Raw genomic sequence first — 25,519 nt, forward strand, 5'->3', positions numbered from 1 at the left:
TCATTAGAGGTGAACTTGTTTACAGAGCAGGAATTAAAACAAAACCACAGAATCCGTCAATATTCTATATGTACTGACATACCCCTCCCTGACTCAGAACGTTTTGCTCCTACACTGTGACTCATCCACTGCGTGGGCTGGGGACAGCAGAGATCTCGGTTTCCTGGGATTCTCCAGCGTATCAGACTCCACTTCTGCTTCCCACCACGCCACTGTGGAGGCTTGTGATGTCCCACATCCACTTGCCAGTGCTACCTGCCCATGCTGGGAATGACCACTGGCTACAGAGTCATGGCACAGAACTCAATGCACGGTGCCACGTGTCTGCATGAATCACATGTGCCAAGGTGGGACTGTGAGGGGTGGGGGAAGGTGTGACTCATCTGCCAGCTGATATAAAAATAAACTACTACTGAATCAAAAATGCATGACTTCTGCACACGATGTGCACAGGCAGAAGCTGTCACTATGTGGAAACTTGAGCATCAGCTCCATGCAGCCAGAAGAAACGTGGAAGCACGTAGTGCTCCATTTTACCTTCCAAAGGTGATGCTTACAGGGAAGGCATTCCATATGGCCTCAACAGGGAGAGATGCCAGAGGTGCTCTGAAATGTGGTAACAAATCTCAGAATAGTTTGGGTTGGAAGGCACATTAAAGTCCATCTCATTTTACCCCCTCATGGGCAGGGACACCTTCCACTAGACCAGGTTGCTCCAAGCCACATCCAACCTGGCCTTACACACTTCCAGGGATGCAGCAACCTGTGCCAGGGCCTCACCACCCTCACTGCCAAGAATTTCTTCCCAATATCCCATCTAACCCTGCTCTCTGGCAATGAGAAACCATTTCTCTTTGTCCTGTCCCTCCAGGCCCTTGTATCAAATCCTCTCCAGCTCTCCTGGAGCCCCTTCAGGCCCTGGCAGGGGCTCGGAGGTCTTCCTGGAGCCTTCTCTTGTCCAGGTGAGCACCCCCAGCTCTCCCAGCCTGGCTCCAGAGCAGAGGGGTCCAGTCCCTGAAACATTTCTGTGCCCTCCTCTGGACTTGCTCCAGCAGCTCCTGAAAAGAAGATTAGATTCTTCTAATCTGGAATCAGCTGCAAAACAAAAAGACCATTTCTGTTATCCACAGGCAAACAGAGCCCATAGGACACAGCCAATGGAATAGCTGAGACCATGGTGTGTCTCCAGCAGGACCCAGCTGCTGCAGGACTCCTGCAAGCCATGGGAAAAGCAGTTGCTTTTACTCATCCCAAACCAAGCAGGAGGGTCCTGGGATGCTGCTGGCTCTGCAGGGGGCAGTTCAAGCAAAGCCAAAGCTTTGTCCTTTCATAACTGCCCAGGAAGTTAAACCATTCCAGGAGCTGGGACTGTTTGACCATGGACAATTAACTCAGTTTATTCCACAAACTTCAAGTACAGAGGACAAATGACATGCTCAATTGATTTATCCAGTACCAGAAACATGTTGGAGACTTGAATGATCCTGACTCCAATCAGGATGCTGGAGCAATGTGGCTTTTAGGACAAAAACCAATCATTAAACAGTTCAGTACAACACTGGCATTAGAGGACTGATGGGAGCAATGCAACTAGTTTGCACAGAGATGATTAAAACTACTTCAATTACCTTGGTGAGCAAATGGATCATATCCCAGACTACCTAAAACCTAAATGAATTATATTTCCTAAAGGAAAGATGTCCTTTCCTGAGACACCCTATGGATTGACCATCAGGTCTCTGACTCCATGCCCATGCTTTGCTGTTTTGTTTTGCTGCTCACATGAAGGTAAAATGCTCAGACACTATTTTAGGTTATTAGATATTTAATTCCACAGTGAGAAGGAAGAAGCTAGCAGATGGTCACTGTGCAGCAGGGCCTTGCTCGACTTCTGCGGGGAGAAATGTTCAAGGAAGAATCATGAAAATCCATTTCTCTGCACAAACATTCCTCCAGTTAGAGGAAGGGAATTACAAGGGAGCTGTTAGCTTCCCTAAAACAAGGAGGCACTAAAACAACAGAGACAGCATCAAATATCCAAAGCAGCACATCAGACACATCTGTTTGACACAAAGCTGGAAGCTTGCGTTGATCTACTGGAAGGAAGGAGGGTTCTGCAGAGAGACTCAGATCGGTTGGATGGATGGGCAGAGTCCAACAGCATGAAGTTTAAATAAGTCTAAGTGCTGAGTTCTACATTTTGGCCACAAAAATCCCCTACAATGTTAGAAGCTGGGGACAGTGTGGCTGGACAGTGTTCAGGCGGAAAGGGACCTGGGGGTGCTGGTCGACAGTTGACTGGATATGAGCCAGCAGTGTGCCTTGGTGGCCAAGAAGGCCAATGGAATCCTGGCCTGCATTAGGAACTGTGTGGCCAGCAGGAGCAGGGAGGTCATTCTTCCCCTGTACTCGGCACTGGTGATGGCACACCTCAAGTGCTGTGTCCAGTTCTGGGCCCTTCAGTTTGGGAAGGACGTTGAGATGCTTGAGCGCATCCAGAGGAGGCAACGAGGCTGGTGAGGGGCTTGGAACACAAGCCCTGTGAGCAATGTTTGAAGGAGCTGGGGTTGTTTAGCCTGGAGAAGAGGAGGCTCAGAGGTGACCTTATTGCTCTCTACAACTTCCTGAAGGGAGGCTGTAGTCAGGTGGGGGTCGGTCTCTTCCACCGGGCAGCACTGACAGAACAAGAGGTCACTGTCTCAAGCTACATCAGGGGAGGCATAGGTTGGGTATTATGAAAAAAAATTTCACCAAAAGAATAATAAAGTACTGGAATTGTCTTCCCAGGGAGGTGATGTAATCACCATCTCTGGATGTGTTTAAAAAAAGACTGGACATGGCACTTGGTGCTGTAGTCTAGTTGAGGTGTTAGGGCATAGGTTGGACTTGATGATCTTAGAGGTCTCTTCCAACCTCATTATTCTGTCATTCTGTGATTCTGTTAGTTGGTTACTCCTGACTCAGGACTTTCTCTGAATCCACTGGATCCATCCACCAGTACTGAGCAGTTCTGAGAAGCACCAAGAAGAGCCATATTCCTACAGTTTAGATCCCTTTGACAAACTTCTCCCTGCTCCATCACTTAATCTAGTGTGAAGCATCTTAAGATGTCTGAGACACATAAAATCCAGTCTGCTCCTTTGCTAATCCAAGCTGACTAGGAATTCTCATCCAAGCCACGTGACAGGCAGAGAAACTGGTGCTGCTGGGAGGGAACAGATGCAACTTCAGTGCCCTGTCAGAAAGTCTTGGAACATGGAAGCTGATGGAGCACGTGGCACAGGGAGCTACAGAGTCACTGCTAAGGAACAGCAGTTATCATATCCTCTGTTCATGTGGAAACATCTCACATTGAAGCTCATCTCAGGATTTAGCTTCTGAGTTACTGGGCTATCTGCTACTCTGTCCAACTGCACCAAGGGAAATGCAAAGCGTGACTGAATAGCTTAGAAAAAGGAAAAAAAGAGACTATTCTCACTAGTTTTTGATGATGTCAAGTGAAGTAGGTTATTGATACCCACATATGTCCTTCAGGCATTGGCCAAGTAGGTCAGTCCATTCCAGCCTAAGTTTTCCTCTGACTACTGCCCAAGAGTAACACATTTAAAAATGTTTATCCTGAACATCCAAGAAGGAAATCACCATTAAAACTCTTCTTATTAGGTAAAAATACCCCATTTTTCTCCCAAAGCTGCAGGTGATGATGGTTCTGATATCTCAGAGCTCACTGGGACCATCTGGCTGCAAACGCAGTTGAACGCGGCCACTGAGCTGCCGAGGTGGCTCCCATGGTGTCACAACCAGGCTCCCTCTGCTCTCCCTCCTTCAGCTAACAGTGGGAGCTGCAGCCAGACACGTCATTTGGCAGGATTAATTGGCTAATTTATTGAGCAGAATGTCACATGCAACGCTACTGTTGCTCTCTCTGAGTCATGCACACCATGTGTTCGGACACTTCTAGTCTTCGTTTGGCAAGTGTAGGACAATTCCACGTAACCAGACATCCCTACTGGAAGTTCAAGCCTGGCTGTTTGAGCAGCTCCAGAGCAAGGACCATGACGGGGAGCCTGGCACTAGCAATGTCACTGAGAACAAACTTCTCTGTTACCCCAACATTGGCACTTATTTATCTGTTTTTCCAGCCAAACACTCCTCCCAAGTCAAGCCTCCCTGCTCCTGTCAGCTTGACTCCACCAAAATTTGTTTTGCTCAGATTCCAGGTTTCATAGTGAGACCAGAATTGTAGTTCACATCCTCCACTCAAGTCATGGCCAATTTCCAACAGTTTTAGCAAAACTGCAGCACAAGAACTTCTAAAGGCACCCAAAAGCTCATCAGAGTGACACCCATGGGACCACAGAGAGAGAAATAGAGTCAGGAGCCTTCTCAACAGTCCCTTGACAAATGCTCCAAGACAGCAGATTCAAGACTAGGAAGGAATTAGGAAGGAATTCCTCCCCATGAGGGTGGTGAGGCCCTGGCACAGGGTGCCCAGAGAAGCTGTGGCTGCCTCATCCCTGGAAGCATCCAAGGCCAGGCTGGACGGGTCTTGGAGCAACCTGGGCTAGTGGGAGGTGTCCCTGCCCATGGCAGGGGGTGAAATGAGATGGGCTTTAATGTCCCTCCCAACCCAAACCATTCCATGAATGCTCTGAGTGGGTAAGTATTGCAGGATGGAAAGCTTAAATTCTTTAGGAACAGGGGAAAACCTAAAAATTCTTAATCTGACCAAAATAAAGCCATTCCTTCAAATTTTGATCAGTTTTATAATTCTGTAATAACATATTTAAAGAGTGGAAGGAGGCCAAGTAGTGTAGAAAAAGCAGACTGGGATTCACTCATGTGTCACAAGACATGTGGGCTGGGGTATCCCAGAAATCACAAGAACCAACAGAACTCCAGCAGGAAGTTTAACTTAGTATTTTGGTACTGTATTATTACCAAAGTATTTCTGGATGTCCATCAGACATCCTCTGCAAATGGAAGCTGGGTCCATTCAGGGAAAACAGGAAAAATAAAATCAAAAGTATAAAAAAACTACAGTAATGTAAGAAACTTGTCAAAACCCAAAGTCAATACATGATCAAGGCACAGAAGGACCAGAGAAGGTTGTTGCTTCCTGTTCAAGGAAGAGACTTCCTTGAGCAGTGGAACACCCTGCTCGAGGCTGTGGAAATCCTTGGCATGGGAAACAGCACATGCTAAAAGGCTCTTCAGGCTTAAAAAACAACCATAAATTCAGGGAAGAAAAATCCAAACACTATTAGACACAACTCAAGCTCTGTATGAGGGAAACCAGAGACTGCCAGAAAAAATGTATAAAAAATTTCACCTTTGGCTGATCCTGCTCTATTTTTCTCCTATTTGCTGTAGACCATGATTGCACAGAGGAGCCATGGGGCTTGTGGACATTCTCGTGATTTAACAAGTAAAAATGAAAACCATTTCCTAGGTTTAAAGACTTTAGATCACCTACTTAAGGGGTGTTGTTCTATAGACAAATAACTTTGCATCCATTGACAATTCCTATGTTTTACAAACACACAGGGGTATTTCCGTATCTGTGAATCCTCACAAACTCGACATTTTAGGTCCACACAATTACCCAATATCATCATTATGATCCAATTCTCACCAAATTGCTTCCAAAACTTGTGTGAGACTAAAAGGAATTGGTCCAGATCCCTAAGTTCAAGTCAGAGTTACACAACAAATATTATGGTGGTGGTTGATTTAATAAAGAAATCCCTTTATTAAAGAAATTTAATAAAACTTTTGATAAGCTTAAGGTAGGTTTACTCACCTGCACTTCCAAGTTGTTTATAAAACCTGTATTCTAAGTGAAGCTGTGGTGCCCGGGATTTAATTGGTTCCTAGAACAGAAATAAATAAATTGGTTAAAATCAGTTTGACTAAAAGAAGTTCTGTCCTATACTTGAAGATTTGTGCATAATTAAAACACCCCAAATTGAAATTCTAACAACAGACTTCACTGTTAAATGTCATTTAAATAAGAAAAGAACAAAAAGCAGTAAGATTTGCTCTCTGGAGGAGAAATAACATTCTCATTTAAACACAAAGCTCATTCATTGCAGTGAAATTCAAGGATCATTCCATAGAGCTCCTGGTCCTTGAAGAACAACCCTGGACATTGGCAGGGGGAAGTCAAAGTTGCAAAAGCTCAAGCCCCAGTTCACTCTGTGGGCACTGTGACTGCCCACAGCACTTTTGCTGGTCTCCAGCCTGTATTTCTGAAAAATGTTGAGTCATACAAGCGCATTTTACATCAGACCACAGTTGCTCACAGCAAGCACCACAGTGCAGCCAGACAGTTGGGAAAAAGGAAGAAGTGTCCCCTTCCTTGTGGCAGGTGTCAGTCAAACATCTTGAAACACTCAATAATATACTATTTTTATTCACAAAATACAAAAAAAAAAAAAAAAGGTAAGTCTGCAATGCACCCAAACCATCCCATTCATTAAGTGTTACTCATCTGCGTTTTACATACAAGACTTAATGCCTACAATCCATCAAGGCATTAACGTGCAAGATTACAGAGGTTCTAAAAATATAAAGTTAATTTGGAGAGGATTAAGAGACTGGAGTAATTACATTTGCAATAAAACTGTGCACTTGGGATAGGAATGGATGCGGGTTTACCAACTGCCCAGGCAGCCTGGAGATAGGAGTTAATACTGGCCTCAGTTTTTGTTGACCTCTCATCTGCACTGTAAGACTGATGTCCACACTGGCTGTGAACTCCACAGTCAAGGTTTCTTTCTAAGTGTGGAGAAGGAATTCTGTACAGGAATTCAGGCAATTTGACTTGTAGCCAAGCTGTTCCTCAAGTCATCAGCTCAAGTCATCCCATCCATTTCCCAGCAAGGGGAATGAATGCTCCTGGTTACTTCTCAGCTTAATCATAGAATCACTGAGGTAAGAAAAGGCCTCCAAGGTCACCAAACTCCTGATGTTTTAAAGCTCCAGAAAACAAAAACAACCAAATACTCAGCAACAACGTGAAAAAATATTCTGGAGGAAAAACTGAACCTGCATCGAAGGCAAACACAAAGCAACACACAAAGAAGTTTGTTATATAAGTCATATTTAAATTAAGATAATTGTTGGTGGCTTGAGGGAGAGTCTACAGACACCTGCAGAGCACAGGGATTCAGGGCAACAGGAACTTGGCATGTTCTGGGTGCAGTTTATTTATCCAAACATGCAAAGGGGAAGGATTGATGCAGCAGGACATGATGCTGCTCGTGACAAAATCAGGGGAGGCATCCCTGAGCCGCTTCTGCATCAGGAGCTGCTGGAGCCAGAGCTCTGGATGCTTGCCAGAGTCATGGCAGCTTCTGAGAAGATCATACCAGCACAGATGGTTGTCCTGTAGACCAAGGGCTTAGGGATGATGGCAGATTTTTTGTTTGCAGTAAAAATAACTGAATTGCTACTGCCTAACAGAGAAAATCCACAGCTCGAAGCAATGGCGTCATCATTGCTGTGAGGGGATGGCGTGGTACTTGTGCTCTGACTGCAGCTGGATGGCACCAGACTGGATTCTCCCAGGGAAAAAATTCCTAATGTGGGCAGTGCAGCTTTGAAAACCCTCAGAAGAATAAACCAGATCCCCCATACCAAGTAAGTCAGCTGAAGAGCAGGACCAGAAGCTACATGGTAACACCACACCAATCAACACAAGGACCAATCTCCACTGCCAGCAGTTTTCCAAGGTGTAGCCTCAGTCCCACAAAAGAAACCACGAGGCACTAGCATGGAATTTCACAGCACTTTCTGATGGGCTCTTGGTATCCATCACACAATTCCCTCATTTCCCAGCTCTAATGTCATGATAGGAAGCAGGAATAGCTGAGACAGCAGGGCTGCAGTGGCAGAAGAGAATCTCACAGCTTGAAGGACTTGGAGCAGTTTGACTCGGTCCAACAATGAAGATAAAAGAAAATGTTGCCTGTAAGTACATCTTACAGCTACTCCACCACTAATCCACAAATTATTTAAAGGATAAAGAAAATAGCAGTTAAGTCCACATGTAAGTGAAGTGTATTTGCTGCTGAGAAGGCTGAGTCATTCTTATTCCTGTGGAATTTTGTCTAAGATTAGGAAACCAAGAAACGCCCATTTCTCCTACTGCTCCCTCCTTAAACTTCTCCAAAACAGAGCATGTACATGGACACCTGGATGGCCATCAGATGGCAATTCCAGCTCCTCACACAAGAAGGACCTGAGATTTTTAAGCCTGGATCACAATAGGGCAAATGAAACTGGAGAGTGGTGCAGTGTAACTGCTTTAACACTCAGTTATTTGGGGGGAAAAAAATAGTAAGAAAAATGAAGAAAGAATGTGACCAGAAAAACAGGTCAGATTGAGGCAGCCATGAGGCAATGCCATTGAGTCCTGCCATATGAAAAAGCTTCAGGTTACTGAGAGGTGTCAGTGCAGCCACTTTTCTGAGAGAAAAAAAGCACCCTTTGGACTAGTACAGCTGTGTTACAACTTATGGTTTCCAATGCAACAACTTTGTGGGATTATCTGTGGAAGCGAATTAGAAGCATTATTGCTTCAATAAAACACTTTCTTTGTGTACACAGCACATTTTCTGTGGCCTAAAAGCAATAATTCTTCTTTCTGATGTGCATCCATATCAAGGGCATCTCCTATGGAACCAGGCTGGGGGAGCTGGGGGTGCTCACCTGGAGAAGAGAAGGCTCCAGGGAGACCTCAGAGCCCCTGCCAGGGCCTGAAGGGGCTCCAGGAGAGCTGGAGAAGAACTTTGAACGAGGGTCTGGAGTGCCACAACAAGGAGGAATGGCTTCCCACTGCCAGAGGGCAGGGTTAGATGGGATATTGGGAAGAAATTCTTCTCTGTGAGGGTGGTGAGGCCTTGGCACAGGTTGCCCAGAGCAGCTGCGGCTGGCCCATCCCTGGAAGAGTCCAAAGCCAGGTTGGATGGGGCTTGGAGCAACCTGGGATAGTGGGAAGTGTCCTTGGTGTTCCACCGTAGCAGGGAGTGGAATGAGATGAACTTTAAGATCCGTTCCAGGATAGCCAAACCCGTCCGGGATACTATGTTCCTGAATTCCTCTGCAGGCATTCATTTATTTACTTTAGGGAACATCTTCTCACATTTGCCAACAGGTGTGAGAACAAGTCCCTCCTGCAAAGCTGTAATTATTTTTCATCTACTGGACAGCATAAGGGGAATGCCAGAGATATGGAATCTGAGGCACTCAAATGTGATCACAATTAATGCACCAACCCCAACCTGATTTCCTGTCACCAGAGTGGTTCATTCTGTCATTTTGCCAGATAGCATCAACTGGGCAAACTGGGGGGTTTGCTGCAGTGTCACACCACAACTTTAACTTCAGATTTTAGGGCTTGGATTATCTTTAAAGAGTGTTCTCATGAGAATTCAGCACATCAGGTGAAGACATGGAATCTGAAACACCAAGGGACTAATAAAAGTCTGAGTTTACAGATAGGAAAAGTTAAGGCCTAAACACAAACTACTAGGCTGTAAGTTTATAAATGTGGAAGAGCTACAAGTTAGGGAGTTCCCCATCCCCCAGATGATGAGACTGTATCTTCCATGCAACCCCAGGCAGCCAGAGGAAGGACTCACCTTCACCAAATTGGATCTTGTTGTGCCTGTTGCACCTGCAGTCTCTCAGTATCACACCAGACCCAACTGTACTCTGCTCCTCCAGGAAATTTTAACCAAAGGAACACCCTCTTTCCTGCCTCTTGACTCTAAAAACATGGACCACAAGGCTGCACAGTGCCATGCTCCTAACAAAACATTCTCACAGGTGGAGAATTAATGGAGTCTTGAATGGAAAGGTTTGAGCCATGAAGCAGCAAGAGGTGCAAACCCACTAGCAGTGCCCTTCACTGGGACTTGGGCAGAGGAACAAGGCTCCCACTGCTCTAAGACAGATACAGATCCTTTAGGTACCAAAAACCTTCAGCAGGTGGAAGGATGTTTTTTTTCCCCTGCTTTTAGTGCTTTTAAGAACTTAGCTTAGTTTTAACAAGCTGAGGGTAGGAGCAGCACTGAGCCCAAACTGAAAAACTTGCTTTTGGTCTGAATTTTTAAGATTAAGTACAAGACACCTGAAGCTACTACTTACCAGTTTGATCGCTACATATTCATTGGTGTAGAGATTTTTACCTGCAAAGGGAGAAGGAAAAAAATCTTTTAGTTCCACATTCAACACTTGCAGCTTGAGGCACAATGAGAAATAATGACACTGATGCCAAAGGGCTGTTTTCCCAATTCCTCCTGAAGTTCCTGCTTTTAACAAAGCATAATCCTGAAAATAATCAAGATAATGAACAGTTTGCAGCAGTTCAGCAGGGCAGGCAAGTAACACCTTCCACCCAGCACATGGCAATTGTATTTTAGGCAGCACTTTTGCTCCATGCATGTGTTAAAGGAGGTATCCCAGACACACTAGGCTTCATTATCCACAAAGCCAAAAAAGTCTGGGGAACAAAAAATGAAGAGTCAGTGTCATTGCTTTTGGAAATGTCTTGGATCTCCTAGACACTGAACAATTTCATCCTGGGATGTGCAGGGAGTTTGACTAGGTTGATCATGCCCTGGGAAGCGGGAAGGGCAGGAGCGTGAGATGAGCACAACAAGCCAAGCTCAAATCCAGGTGCACTGAACCAGAGCAAGGACCCATGTGTGCTACAGCTGGAGGGGAGTTTTCCTCCAGGAGCCTGTCTGGTGTTTGAAGCAAGCCCTGGGCCTCCTCAGTGATCTGAGGCAGTGATGCACAGCTCCATGTCACGGAGCATCTCTCCCTGTGTTCTGACACTGCTACTTGTCATATCACTCAATGTCCTCTGCTTCCCTTGCCAGGGAATTTGAGCAATCACTCTCCCTCCACCTGGCTCATGCCTGACAGCAAACTCTCCTGAAAGAGATATCACAGGGAATGATGCCTGGGCAGTCCCTGGACCCCTCTGTCCCAGTCCCACTGTCCCCTTGGAGGAAGGAAGCCCCCACCACAAAAGCTCCCTGTGGATTTATTTAAGGAAACGTTGACCTTTGTCATCAATGTCACAGCACAAGTCATACTTTTACTGAGCAACTCCAAAATTCAGGAGCAATCCAGGATGGAAGTTATCAGGGCTTATTTGTAGCATCAGCTTTGCTCAGCTCTCTTACTCATTTATTTTCTAATTCCTGTAATGGATATTGATGCTTGGACAGCCCAGCTCTTGAGAAAGCCCAGGACATGGAGTGACATCATTCAGAGCAGGCAGGAGCTGGAGTAGCTCTTCCATATCCACATGACAGCATTAAAAAACCTTCCATGTCCTCCTCAGCACAGGATACAACAGCACAGGGAGACTCAATAAAATTAAAGACATTATGAACATGGGAGAAGACACACAGTCATCTTTAAACCCTGAAGTATCAGGGGAAATTTAATTTACAACAGCTTCGTGTTTTCTGCATTTAACTTCTTTTGATGCTTTCCCTGCTGTATCACTCAGGGTACTTCTGGCTTCTAAATCTGTGACTGGGTGTTCCCAGGCCCAGTCTGCACCAAGCAGATTTTTTTTAACATCCCTCAGTAATAGAAGACATCATAGCTCCAACCTGTTTAGGTACCTGGTGATGCACAGCACAGGGATTTAAATGCAAGGTTAAATATCCTCAGAGGAGGTGTTTTCTGCCAGCAGAGCTGAAAGCTGAGCCCCAGCATTAACCCCTGACAGACGGGGGGGGGGGGGGGGGAAAGGGGACAACGACATAATATTATGCCCAGACTGGAAACTAAGGGTAGAAAGGAGATTTTGCAGTTTCGTCAGGAACCTGACGACACCAGAAAGCATTGAAAGAGCTCACAGGCCAAATCCACAGAAAAGCAGGTGGCAGATAAACCCCTCCACCCTCTGAGACAGACCAGGGCTCCAGCCAACAGCTGTGGGGGGAGAAGATATGACGACATTAGGGGAAGGAAATCTAAATACACTTGGATTATCTGCTCTGCATTAGCTACCAGCAAACAAGCCCCATTGGCAGCTCCAGCTTTATCTTGCTCCCTGAAACTGCCTCTTCCCCTCCTCAAATTGAAATCCCAGAATGGTTTGGGTTGGAAGGGCCCTTAAAGCCCATCTCATTCCACCTCTGCCATGGGCAGGGACACCTCCCACTAGCCCAGGTTGCTCCAAGCCCTGACCAGCCTGGCCTTGGACACTTCCAGGTGTCCAGAGGCTGCTCTGAGCAATCTGTGCCAGAGCCTCATCACCCTCAGATGAAAGTATTTCTTCCCAATATTCCATTCAGCAGTAGGAAGCCACTCCCCCTTATTGTGGCATGCCAGGCCCTTGTCCCAAGTCCCTCTCCAGCTCTTGTGGAGCCCCTCCAGGCACTGGAAGCAGCCCCAAAATCTCCCTGGAGCCTTCTCTCCTCCAGGTGAGCAGCCCCAGCTCTCCCAGCCTGGCTCCAGAGCAGAGGGGCTCCACCCTCAGAGCATCTCCATGGCTTCCTGTGGACTTGTTCCAGCAGCTCCATGTCTTTCTGCTGTTGGGGGCCCCAGAGCTGTAGACTGGAGCTGAGATCTTTTTGCTCTAATTGAAACATTATCTGGTATTTTCAAAACAGTGTTCAGGTATAATTTAAAAATGGTGATTAACACAGTTTTTCACCCTGCTTGAAACTGGAAAAAATGTTAGAAGAGCAGCAGGCCCCAAACCGGCAGAAAAGCCACTTCTTTGTAGGTTGCCAGGTTAGAGCACTTCCATTGGAACTGAGAAGGTGCTCCCAAAAGTGAGAATCACCCAGCTGCCTACCAGGCTGCAATCTGAAGCCAGAAACTCTGCTTCAAAACAAGTAAACCAGCAAAATAAATACTTCAACATGATAATAGCATCTGATACTGGGGCTGTAATTCCAAAATAACAAGTCATGATTTGACTGGAACAATGTTATATGTGGAGGGCAGGGCAGTAGATCTTGGGAAGCACCTACACCAGGAAGCACCTACACCAGGAGTTAGTCTCAGACCTGCTGTAGAAGGACAGCAAATCAGGCGTGTCCCAACTGCCCAATGATCTGGTCCCTGTGCAGATGCAGCACTTTGGAGATAGGTAATTTTGGGCTTCTCTGCTGTCTCCAATCCATCCATACATTTACCACATCTCACTGCCAAGGCCTTGGGAAATCCTTTTTGGGAATTTTCCCACGTGAATGCTGGTGACGTAATGCATCCCTTCTCCTCTGGAATACGTAGTTCATAATTGTCAGTGGAACTACCCAAAACTGAGGCATGGACTTACTGCTCCATAAAAAGCATTGCCTCAACTTGAAAGGCTTTTGCCAGCACAGTTACATCTCCTCACTGTGCTACAGATCTTTGGTTGTGCTAAGTGAAGGTGCAGCTCCTGCTCAGGGCTTGTTTCAGTGGGCAGGTGACTGTCTCCTGTGAGCCTTTGCTCCTCTGTGCAACCTGGGAGGAGGAGGAAGAGTAAACCATTGCAGCTTGGACAGAGTGACAGCAAAACCAAGGGGGAGATCTCTGTCTGGAGCAAGCCAGCAGAGAGATTTTGGGGATCTGCCCAAATCTTGGATGCCGTGGCTGATCACAGCACTTCATACAATGGGTCAAATACCCATGAACCCTCAAATCCATGCAGGATCTGACATGGGGACTGGCACTATATTCCTGCTAGTACACTGAGCCACTTTGGAAACCAAAGCTCTTTAAGACTCTCTACTCTGCAGCCTGTCTGAAGAAACAGCTACTGCTTCACCCCATTTCAGTGTATTACTCTGGGCCAGATCACACAATCATTAATTTTGTAAAAGACGTCCAAGATCATCAAGGCCAACATTTGAACAAGTCCCACTATTCCCACTAAACCACACTGTGCAGTGGTACATCTCCTCCTTTTCTGAACACTTCCAGGGATGGTGACTTCAATGGTTCCCTGAGGAGCCTGTTCCAGTGCTCATCCACCCTTTCAGTGAGGATTTTTTCCCCTAATATCCAGCCTCACCCTCCCCTGGTACAACTTGTGGCCATTTCCCCTGTCCTATCAAATGCTAAGTTTTGTGTTCAGCTCCAACTGTGCTGCTCCCACATGCTCCAAAAAAGTCGCATCCTTGGATGATCTGTATTTTCAGGAAGAAAGATCAACCCTGAGCAGTGAGCTGGATATATACAGCAAACAGTTTCATTAGCTAAGTGTCATCTCCTCCCTGAAGAATCAAACAAGAGCAGCTTAAACTGAAAACACAACACCTCGAAAAAGATAAATTCTTCAGGGAATTGGAAAAGCCTATTTTCCCTTTGCTTATCAGTGTGTCTTTGGTCTGCCTGTGATATTGGTGCTGAACTGCTCTGAAACCATGTAAAAAATAGGCAAAAAGCAGAGGGCACATCATTCATCTTTGCAGGACAAAACTGTTATCAGAGACTTGTGTGCTCGGATTTCAGCTGCTGCTTCTCCTTCCCCCCAGCGATAATTACCATGGGCTGTGCAAGAGAAATAGCTGCTATTTGAGCAAACAGGAACTCTTAAAGTGATAGTGACTGCCAAAGAAGCAAGAGAAATGGAAAAAAGAGAGAAATACAGCTTCTGTAAGAACCTTACAACAAATTGTTATCAGTATGTGTAGCTCATTGCCTAAATTTTTAGTAAACTAGCATTAACAATACATGTATTATTAAAAAAAAAGAAACTCAACAGGTGTTGCAATTTAAGACTGAATTTCTCTGTAAACTGACTTTTTCAGAAGTGAAATCTCTTCTGTGAAGGCCAAGAAACTTTACATGAGTCACAAACTCAGTATCACTAAAATTTTGAGAAATGTGAAAAAGAATCCTGGAAACAGGAGCTGCCTCCCTGCAGTGTGGGCAGCAGAGCAGGGGGGATTCTGCCCCTCTGCCTCACTCAGCTGAGACCCCACTGGCAGAGCTGCCTCCAGCTCAGGGTCCAACAGCAGCAGGACATGGAGCTGCTGGAGCAAGTCCAGAGGAGACCATGGAGATGCTTTGAGGGCTGGAGCCCGTCTGCTCTGGAGCCAGACTGGGAGAGCTGGGGGTGCTCACCTGGAGAAGAAAAGGCTCCAGGGAAACCTCAGAGCCCCTGCCAGGGCCTGAAGGGGCTCCAGGAGAGCTGGAGAGGGTCTGGGGACAAGGGCCTGGAGGGACAGGACAGGCAGGGGCGATGTCTTCCCACTGCCAGAGGGCAGGGTTAGATGGGAAATTGGGAAGAAATTCCTCCCTGTGAGGGTGGTGAGGCCCTGGCACAGGTTTCCCAGAGCAGCTGTGGCTGGCCCATCCCTGGAAGTGTCCAAGGCCAGGCTGGTCAGGGCTTGGAGCAACCTGGGCTAGTGGGAGGTGTCCCTGCCCATGGCAGAGGTGGAATTGGATGAGTTTTAAAGTGCCTTTCAACCCAAATTAGTCTGTGATTCTGTGATTTGGGCACCAGTTGAATAAACTCAAGAGACATATATTCAGAGGGATCCACTACAGCTGCTAAACCTCAGAGCAGAGCTTGGATTACAAAGCAATTCAACATCTCCCTGGGGATCCTGAGATCATGACATTTGCTGGGGAGGGCTTTGAGAATCCAACAGAGCAATTCATGTTATGTCACTGTAAGGATCCAAATTTATCTTTAGCTGCCAATTATACTCATGCGCAGGAAGGTGGGAGTTTCCACCCTTGTCCTTGGTTTCTCTCCACCTTAGGAGTGTTATCTCTACTCAGATGAATCAATAAAACTTCTCTGATGCAATGCTGAAACCAAAATACCCATTTACTGAGACACACCAGAAGTGAGCTGGTTGATCTTCACACCATGGAACAGCAGCACATGTATTGATGCAATAACCCAACCTCAGAGCAGGAAATCACAGATTCGTTTAAGAGGACAGATTTTGAGCAGGAATCTACAAAGACACTATCAGTAGTGTTATGACCCTTGAGTTATGTGAAGCAACACCAGCTGCTTCACCCATCTCATTTAAAACACAACCATTGTTTTTTTAGGATGACTTAAGAGCCCAGTGCAGTGCTCTGCATTGGTCTCTTAAGTAGTCCTAAACAAACAATGTATCAGTGGAACCATCTGTTTTGGGCAACCAGCTGCAAGATGTGGTTAGGAAACCAACAGACCATGAACAAATGCTGGGCTGCTGGCCCGGCTGAAGGAGCCAGATGGCCACTTGGCACATCCTGCACCTCGCCAGCAAGTCCAATGCATAGACACAGCAGGGAGAGGGTGATGGGGCTGAAATTAGGGCAGTGAGGTTAGAGAAGGACATGGAATTGAGACTGAGTGCTGGGAAAGAGTCTCACCCATCTCTTTAAATGGGTGTTCTAGCTTATAAACAAAAAATTGAGAGCAAGATGTAGCAATTCACAGTTAAGATTTTTTTTCACCTTAGGCAAGACATTCAGCACTGTGAACAGTCATCATTTGTTGGGATTGTTCAAAATTTGCATCTTTGGCCTCTCCAGTGTATTCCCTTTGACTTTATGCAAATCAAAATCATGCTAAGAGTTACATCTTCTGAGTCAGAAACTTCAGATAAGGCAGCTCAACACTTGGGAAACGAGACAGCGCACGCATTTCTCGAGCCAGGGTAAGTTTTTATGTATTTATATTCCAGTGGTGAAATGCTAATTTGCATAGTGCAGACCCACTAAAATGCTTGCTTCTTACCTAGTCTGAGTTCTCCAAAGTTCCCACACCCAATCTTCTTGCCCACTCTGAAGTTGGGTCCCACCATAAGAACGCCAGAAGATGTTGATGAGCTTGGCCGAGATCCGTGCCCACTCCTTCCCGGCATTCCTTTCGTCGTCCGCTGCCTTTCATCCTTATCCCTATTAGGATGGTCCATGATCTTAGTGAAATACCTCTGCCAGCAAGCTGGCAGAAAGGAGTTGGAGTACACACTCTTTTCCTTACAACAGAAAGTTATATCCAAAAGTATCTGCGTTGGAGTTCAAGAGAGTCATGGAAACTCATGAAGTTCTTTTGGCACGAGATCCAGTTTCCTAATGCATGTTGATAACGTACCAAAGGGTCGGCTGTGTTCTTGAGAATTCAATAAAGGCAGGTTGCTTTTGGATTCTTACCTGGGGAAAAGAAGAGAGACATGAAATAAAAATCATTATTTTAAAATACCAGGTGAGAAAGGTATAAGAGAACCAATGTCCAGAACTTTCCTGGCCTCGTGGAATTTAACAGCTATATGAAAACGTTATCATTTTCTTAACATCTTTCTGATAAAAAGCCCTGATGTCATGAAGACATTTAAGTGCTGCCCCATCCACTGTCCCTTTCTTGGAAGTGTCTCAGGCCAGGCTGGATGGGGCTTGGAGCAACCTGTCTAGTGGAAGGTGTCCCTCCTCGTGGCTGTGGGTGGATCCAGCTGAGCTTTAAGGTCCCTTCCAACCCAAACCAGTCTGTAATTCCATGATTCCACTGGAGTTATCAGGACTGACACCACATGCAGTAACCAAAGCCATTCCAACTACACCAGCGCATCAAGTGGACACTGTGAGGAAATCACATCCCACCTTTAAAGCCTCTGTGAAGTGTAGGTTTGGTTTTTCCTCACTTCATACATTTACCAAGTACTACAGAAAAGCCAGACAAAAAATACAAAGGGGCCAATAAAAGGTGCCAAGAGAAGAAGAAAATTTTGTAGCACTTTAATAAAATTCTCCTTTTATTTACCTCTTTTCAAGCTGATCTAGATTATCTTAAATAATCTAAGTTGGAAGGGACCCACGAGGATCACTGAAGTCCAAACTGACCTCAGATATATTTGCTAATTCAAACTGCTGTCCTACAGAGATGACCAAAATGAAGAGCCAAAGCACGATTAATTGTTTTTTAAAAGCTGATAACTCAGTCTAAAGGGCTCAAAACATAGATGCTTCTCAATCCTTGCAGGCCAAATGGTTCTTCTGTGTTCAGGAACAAGACCAAAGGAGACTGGCAGGAGCTACAAGCACCCAGGAGGTCCTGCCCCACAGGGACAGTCCAAAGGTACCAGCATGGTGGCTGAGCTTCCCCTCACTTCCCAAGAAATCAGCATGATAAAGGGAAAGGTTGCAGGATGTCTTGTCTGCACAGGTGCTGCATCAGGAGATGGTATCGGGCATTCTTGGGGTGCAGATCTCAAGCAAGAATTAGAATAAACACACCTGGAACCACCCCCCATATCCCAGGATATAAAAGTACTGGACTGTAGCCCTACAGGAGCACTGCTGCATTTGGATTTTCCAGATGTGAGTAGAACAGTCGCTGTATAATTTTACCAACAAGGTTTGTGTCCTACTTCTGATGCCTCCAAAGCAATCACACAAGTGCTCAATGAGACTACCCAACCAAGAGTCCCATGGAAGGACACCCAGAAACAAAACCATGTAAACAAGGGCTCAGAAGTTACTTTACTCAGGCAACTGGCTCAGTTCTCCTGCAACAATACCTGTCCAAAGCTAACCTGGCTTTGGACTCTTCCAGGGATGGGGCAGCCACAGCTGCTCTGGACAACCTGTACCACAGCCTCACCACCCTCACAGGGAAGAATTTCTCCCTAATATCCAACCTAAACAGATCCTTTCAGCTTAAAGCCCCCTTGTCCTATCACTTCTTTCCTCAGCCTGCCTGTATGTCTGTCCCCTTTAGGTACTGGAATTCTCCCTGTCACTTGGGACAGTTGTGGATCCCTGCAGAAAATGTCACACAGCATGTCTGCAGCATATCCAGGAGGTCTGGCAATCACCAGGTCACCTGAGAACCTCCATGTCTCAGCCACCCCACCAGTTTGGCCATAAACCAAAGTGGCAAGCTCCCAACACGCTCCCAAGCAATGTGTGAAACACCATTTGCACCTCTGACCTAGACAAAAGAGCTGGAGATGTTAATGTACAAGAAATTATTTAGCATTACCAAGCTTTACTTGTCCCTTAGATTAATTCCAGATTTAATTCTCAGAACTGAATATGGATAAGCAGGAAGCATCCGTTACCAGTGAACTGGCTGAACTGGTTTTCCATCACAGACATCCCCATGTACTCTCAGCTGCCACGCTTGGCACAGACACAGCAGAGCTGTGTTTGCCCTGTGAAACCAGTCAGCAGGAGCAGTGATGAGACTCTATCAGATATCAGAAAATCACTTTGACTGGACTCCACCCCGGGCTGCCCTGGGAGGAGAGACTGGCTTCAAAACAAACAACATGAAAAAGAACCATCAGTGAAACTATGGAGTTTTACTGCTGAACTCAAACCAAATGTGAGAATGACTTCTAGTAGCAAGTGGATTTACTCACACAGGTCTTTCTGGTAAAATTTTGGAAAAATAAAACTGAAGCATGGGAAGTTTTGGTCTGTCTATTTGGTCTATCTCTGCTATGGCAAGAGAAGTAGACACAGAACATTCCAGCCAAATGCTTTATTTCCAGTTAAAGCTATCATCTTCCATGTTATACAACATATGGGTCTGGCACTTGGGGACATGGCTTAGTGATGGGCTTGGCAGTGCTGGAAGAATGGCTGGACTCAGTGATCTCACAGTGCTTTTCCCACCTAAATGATTCCATGATGCTGGAGTGTTCCTAGGGTTGGATCACTAAGAAAGACAAGCAGGACACAGGAATTCTCTGAGTGAAAAAACAGTAACACTTTGGAAAACAAACTCAAACATGCCAAAGCCAGAGAAGAACTTTTTTCCCCCTGGAGACCAAAGTCATTATTTCAATCAAGACTGAATAATTTATGACAGAGAACTACTTACAACCTCAGAAATGGAAACAGAAAGAAATCTCCAGCAAGAGCACAAACCCTGTCGAGTTTATACCTTGCTCAGCACATCTCAGATGGGACAAGCAACCCCATTATCCTCAGGCAAATTAAGCACAAATCCCACCACACATCATCTGGCTTACAAAGGAAGATGTTAACGGTTATGAGCTCCTACGCCTCCGTCCTTCCCCCGCTCCCCATCTAGATCAGGTCTCCCTGGGGAGAAGGATGGAAAGGTCATGCCTGACAGTGCAAACACTAACCATCCTCTCTCAGCTGAAAGCCTCCTGCAAACAGGAATTCAGAGCAGCAATAGGTAAGTGAACCATGCCTCTGAGAAGCTCTTTATCACGGCCAAGCTGAGGAGCAGAGCCCAGCTGCTGGCACACTGGATCACACAAAGATCTTACACCATCATTACCACCTACTAAAAGTGTAAGTAGCAAATATGGCACTAAATATGGCCTTTGAGGACCAGCAGAGCACTCGGCTTTGGAGGGGAAGTGGCAGAAAAATGAAGACCAGACTGTCAGTCACATTAATATTTAAAGGCTACTCAGAACACCAGGATGACTTCCCGCCATGATTCAGACTTTTTTATAATGATTCCTTCCTACCTTTCCACCCACTCAGCAAGATTGCTCCTCAAAGTTACTTCCATTTGAACAGAGCTGCATGAAGATATTTCCCTAATGGTGAATCAGCCCAATTCCAAAGATTGATTTCACTACAATACAGTTGGAGACACAGGAACAGTTATTTAATAAAAGACACAGGCTTGAAAGGAAATTACTTGCAGCACAGTTAGCTAAGTAAAAAACAATAGCACTGTATCCTACACACTTCCAAACACTTAGACCCAAATCTATGTCATGACCTCTCCTCCTTTAATAAACTCGCAGCACTACAGCTAGAAACCAGCTTCCAGGTGGTATTAAATCATGGAATGGTTTGGGTTGGAAGGGACCTTAAAGCCCATCTTGTCCCATCCCCTGCCATGGGCAGGGACACCTTCCACTACATCAGGTTGCTCCAAGTCTGGTCCAGCCTGGACTGGAACAATTCCAGGCAGGTCTGGAGGGCAGCTGCTGTTTGTGTTGATATCCACAATCCAGTGTAAAGGAGTGTTTAATGATTGGCACAAAGACCCTGCTCACAGCCACACAATTTTTCAGGGGAGTCCTTCAGATCTAGGAAAGAACATCACTAATGAGAGGCTGGTGTAAAGAAGCCAAAGCCATTCTTGTTCTCCCTTTCCCTTGTCTCCCAAAGGAAAAGCTCACTTCCCTTGAACTCAAAACTTCTTTGACCTCCTTGAGTTACTCTGAAGACCCTTCCATGACAAGGAACAAGTTTTCTCAAAGTCTTGATTTGTGGCACAATTTCAGAAATCTGTCCAAATTGAAATAGTCAATGAACAAACATCCCCTTCTCCAAATTGAAGCAAGCAGGTCTGGTCCAGGTCTGTGTGGGGTTTTGATCCTTGAAGGAGTCACTACATGCCAGAAATAAAACTGAAAATGCCTGTGGATGAAGCAACACCCTGAAAAGCAGGAATTCAGCCCCATAATTCCTTTTTAAATCTTTTAAGAAGAGACATCCAAGAAAGCTCCATTTTCTGTCGGGATGGGTGAACTCACCCTGCTCTCTACAGACAGAGGACCACAATTCCTCAAAACAGCTCCAAGATCATTGCTTTAGAACAAGGCACATGCCTTCCCACTGGGTTTTCCAACATCCACCCCACGTGCCTGTGTAAATAACGTCTGGTAAGTCTCCTGATGCGGAGAGCACTTTCCAGACAAGATCTGCTACTTCCCACATGACTTCAAAGACTAGAAAATCCTCCAGGGCTCTCAACTGACATGTTATAAACACACAGATATGAGCTCACCAGCTTCCACCCTCACACTGTGTAAAAAGTAGAGCCTTCAGCACCAGAAAACTTCACTGGCTTTGCCACAGATTGGGACAAAGCACTCACCCTCTAGAAAAGGGAGAGCAGCCAAGCTGTAGGTAAGGAGAAACATTTTGAAACTAGGACATACACGATCTGTTTGCTCATGTTTTTAGCATCTACCAACTCATTTTATGAGCTTACACCCCTAAGTTTAGAGGATCAAGCTGGCTTTGTATGCTCTGCCTCACTGTGTGCAGTACCAGCTTCCAAGGCATCAATGCTCTGCCTTTATTAAAATGCAATTAGTAAAGCCTTCATTCCCAGCTCTGCTCTCTTCTGCATGGACACACATCTCCACAGGCTTCACATCCTTTAAAGCCTTCTCATCCCACAGATTTTATCTCCCAGCTTTCATGATGTTGCATTTCTTATCCTGCTTCTCTCCTTCCAACTGGCTACAACAAAATTTTCTTCTTCTGCAGCCATCCCGTTACTTACTCCTGGCAGAGTCACTGTTCTAATAATGAGAAGAGTTTTGAGATTTGCCCTGCTCCTGAGGAGACAAACAAACAGATTACCAAATATCCTATCTTAGAATCACAGAATCCACAAGGTTGGAAAGGCTCTCTGAGTCCAACCATTAACCCAGCACAGCCAAGGCCACCACTTAACCATGTCCCCAAGTGCCACATCCACACATCTTCTGAACACTTCCAGGCATGGCAACTCCACCACTGCCCTGGGCAGCCTGTTCCAGTCTTTGACAAACTCTTCTATAAAGAACTTTTCCCCAGTATTCAAACTAACCCTCACCTGGCACAGCTTGAGGTCGTTTCCTCTTGTCCTGCTGTTTGTGCCCTTGGAACAGAGCCTGAGGTCCCCCCTAGCTGTCCCCTCCTGTCAAGGAGTTGTGAAGAGCCAGAAGGTTCCCCCTGAGCCTCCTTTTGTTCAGGCTGAGCCTCCCCAGCTCCTTCAGCTGTTCCTGGTGCTCCAGACCCTTCCCCAGCTCAGTTCCCTTCCGTGGCTTTCCTTCAGCCCCTCGATGTCTTTCTTGCTGTGAGAGGTCCAAAACTGACCCCAGGATTCCAGGTGTGACCTCAGCAGTGCCCAGTACAGGTGGTCAATCCTTACCCTGGTCCTGCTGGTCACACTATTGCTGACACAAGCCAGAACACAGCTGTATTTTTGGCCACCTGGGCTCATGTTGGCCATGTCAGGTCCTTTCCCACCAGGCATTCTCCCAGACACCAACTCCATGCCTGGAGTGTTCCGCAGGGTTGTTGTGACTTAAGTGCTGGACCCAGCATTTGGCCCTATCGACCCTCACACCGCTGGCCTTGTCCCATGGATCCAGCCTGTCCAGATCCCTCTGCAGAGCCTTCCTGCCCTCCAGTAGATCCACACTCCTGGTGTTACCTGGAAGACGGCCCTGCTCTGGTGCTTGGCTATTACCCAAGCCAAGGAAGGGAAGATGGAAGGTCAAATACTTTCTCCACTCAGACAAGAGAAGTATCTTTTTTTGGTTTTTTTTGGGTTTTTTTGCCTTTTCATCTCTCACTCAAGAGCTTTCTGGTTACTTCAAGGATCCCCCACTGGATGTATTCCAACTCCCGCACTGTACCCCAGCAGCACCTCTACACAGAGATCAGCATTTATCTATGCTTCCTCAACCAGCACTACACTGACCTGGTTTCAGTATCCTCAATGTTGTGCAAAACAACAGAAAAACTGAAAAAGTAGGTCAAAATTTTCTGTTGCAATTTAGAGCTGGGAACAGCAGTGACGAAGCTGGCTGCCAACTACAGCAAGCAGGTGTACATCACATCAGATGCCCCTCACTTGGGAGATTCTTCCCAACCCTGGAGGTTGCAGATGCCTTTTAAACATTACAAATTGCTTCTGCTGAATCATTTGACCCAACAATTTAATCTTCAGCTTGTGTAGTTAGTTTTGCTCAGTGCTTCACAGAAGGAAAATAAGGAGGCACACAAATAATATTTAAGTCTATATTGCTGGGAAGGGAGAAGAATGGACAACTGTGGATCACTACACTCATTCATTACTCATGAATGCCCAGGACTGTCAAGTTTGCATTCTCCAATTACAGTTTTTACAAACAGGGATGAACCCAAACGAACTCGTGCCTTTTTCCAGCTGAGTGAACTTCCAAGACCTCTTTTCCTTGAAGGCCTTGTGAACATGCTAAAACACATTAATTGTATAATCCCCAACTAAATACATTGGCAAGTTACTTTTCCAAGTGATCTCAGTCGATTGTTTCACTGAGGGTGATCCAAGCACCCGTTCTCTAAGTTCATTCCTGAACTTTGCTCCCAATCCCCTCTACAGAAGCTCAGCACGAAAGCCAGGAATGTTTCTAAGGGAAAAACTAATTTAGTTGGAAATGTAGTTCTTCCACATGAGCAGAGTCAAAACAAAGCATAGAGCATTTTCCAGGGAAGTGGATTGTGTGATGTGAGATCAATTCGACTTCTCTCCCCAAACTGAGTCCCAGTGAAATGTGTGCCAGCAGCCAGGGATGCACATTCCTAGAGATGTAAAAAGGACTAGAGACCATAATCTGTCAGTAAAGGAGGGTTAGTACTGTCTATGAAGAGGTAGATTATGCTGGAACAGCTAAAGAACAGCTGAATGTTGGAATAAAATGAAAAAATCCCCTCATGAAATCTGAGCTCTACTGACCCCAGCTTTACAATCCAGTGTTTAGAATCACTAAGGTCGGAAAAGATCTCCAAGATAATCAAGTCCAATCTTTGAACAGCTTCTCAAAGAGCCTGGTGGTCAGGATAGCATCTCTGCTCATAAAAAAGGCTGTGTAAGGCCACATAAGATCAGGTTTCAGCAGAAATATGTATTTATGGGGATGCTACAGAGGAAATGAGGAGAAACCTGCCAGCAGCAAAAGCTCTACAACAGTCCCTGCAGAAGTTCTCTCATATCCAGGTATCATAAACCTGTAGGTGCATTTTTCCTCTTAAAATACCAAGTTGTTTAACAGCAAAAAGTGAGCTGCAGATGTCCCTATACTATCCCTTTTCTTCCAGGCAATGGATTTGAAGAAGAAAAGGGCAAAGATGACTTCTAGACAACCATGTGCACCCATCATCAAGGAATTATCCACAGCACATGGATCAGGTGCATCCATGGTGGCTGATGGATGTAGTTTGCAGTTAATGATATCAAAGTCCTCGACAAGACCATCACAGGAGCTGAGGCTCTGGAGCAGCCTTGGATCACTGGCACCAACATCACTTTTACAAATTTACAGCCTAATTTAACACAGATGCACCTCAATCATCTACGACTGTTTTATCAGTGCTCCGTCTGGCAAGGAAAAGCAGCACAGAGGATAAATTGCAGACAGGCTCAGCCTGAAAAGACTGGTGAACTTGGCAGTCAAACACAACTTTCCCCCACCCCCAAAAACCTTGGTAGTCTCCAAACCATGAAGTGCTTTCTTCTGCTTCAGAAAGGAATGCAAATATCAAGTTTAGAGCCAAGGCAGCTTTCACAGTCTGTGTGAGGTGGGAAAAAGCCTCTCACCAGAAGAAAAGTCCTTGTGAAGTTGAGGAGATGGGTCAAATAAAACTGAAGACACCTTGATGGTATGGGTGGGTAGAAGCTGTGCTAGTGGAACCCAGCTTGGGATAAACTCAGGAAGCCCTGAGCTGCTGAGAGCCTTTTGGTCCTGTCCAAAGTGAATCCAGCATCCAACAAGTACGTGTTTCCCCTATGGAAGGACACATTCCTGTCAAGTGCCATCCAGTATTCATAAAAAGTGTCATA

At 45.8% G+C, this 25,519-nt stretch overlaps 1 protein-coding gene across 2 annotated transcripts in view; it reads right to left on the reverse strand.

The window, feature by feature from the left end:
* The window catches only part of CSNK1G1 (casein kinase 1 gamma 1), a 101,262-nt gene that overhangs the window by 42,562 nt on the left and 33,181 nt on the right, over positions 1–25,519 (reverse strand). For both annotated transcript variants that reach the window (XM_053954771.1, XM_053954772.1), the window contains exons 3-5: positions 16,718–17,133; positions 10,156–10,196; positions 5,804–5,873 (exon numbers count right to left, since the gene is read on the reverse strand). In XM_053954771.1, the coding sequence (XP_053810746.1) occupies positions 5,804–5,873; positions 10,156–10,196; positions 16,718–16,895 (289 nt within the window). In that variant the 5' untranslated portion in view covers positions 16,896–17,133. The remainder of the gene's footprint in view (positions 1–5,803; positions 5,874–10,155; positions 10,197–16,717; positions 17,134–25,519) is intronic.

This window comes from Vidua chalybeata, chromosome 13, assembly GCF_026979565.1.
Source record: "Vidua chalybeata isolate OUT-0048 chromosome 13, bVidCha1 merged haplotype, whole genome shotgun sequence".
NCBI lineage: Eukaryota > Metazoa > Chordata > Aves > Passeriformes > Viduidae > Vidua > Vidua chalybeata.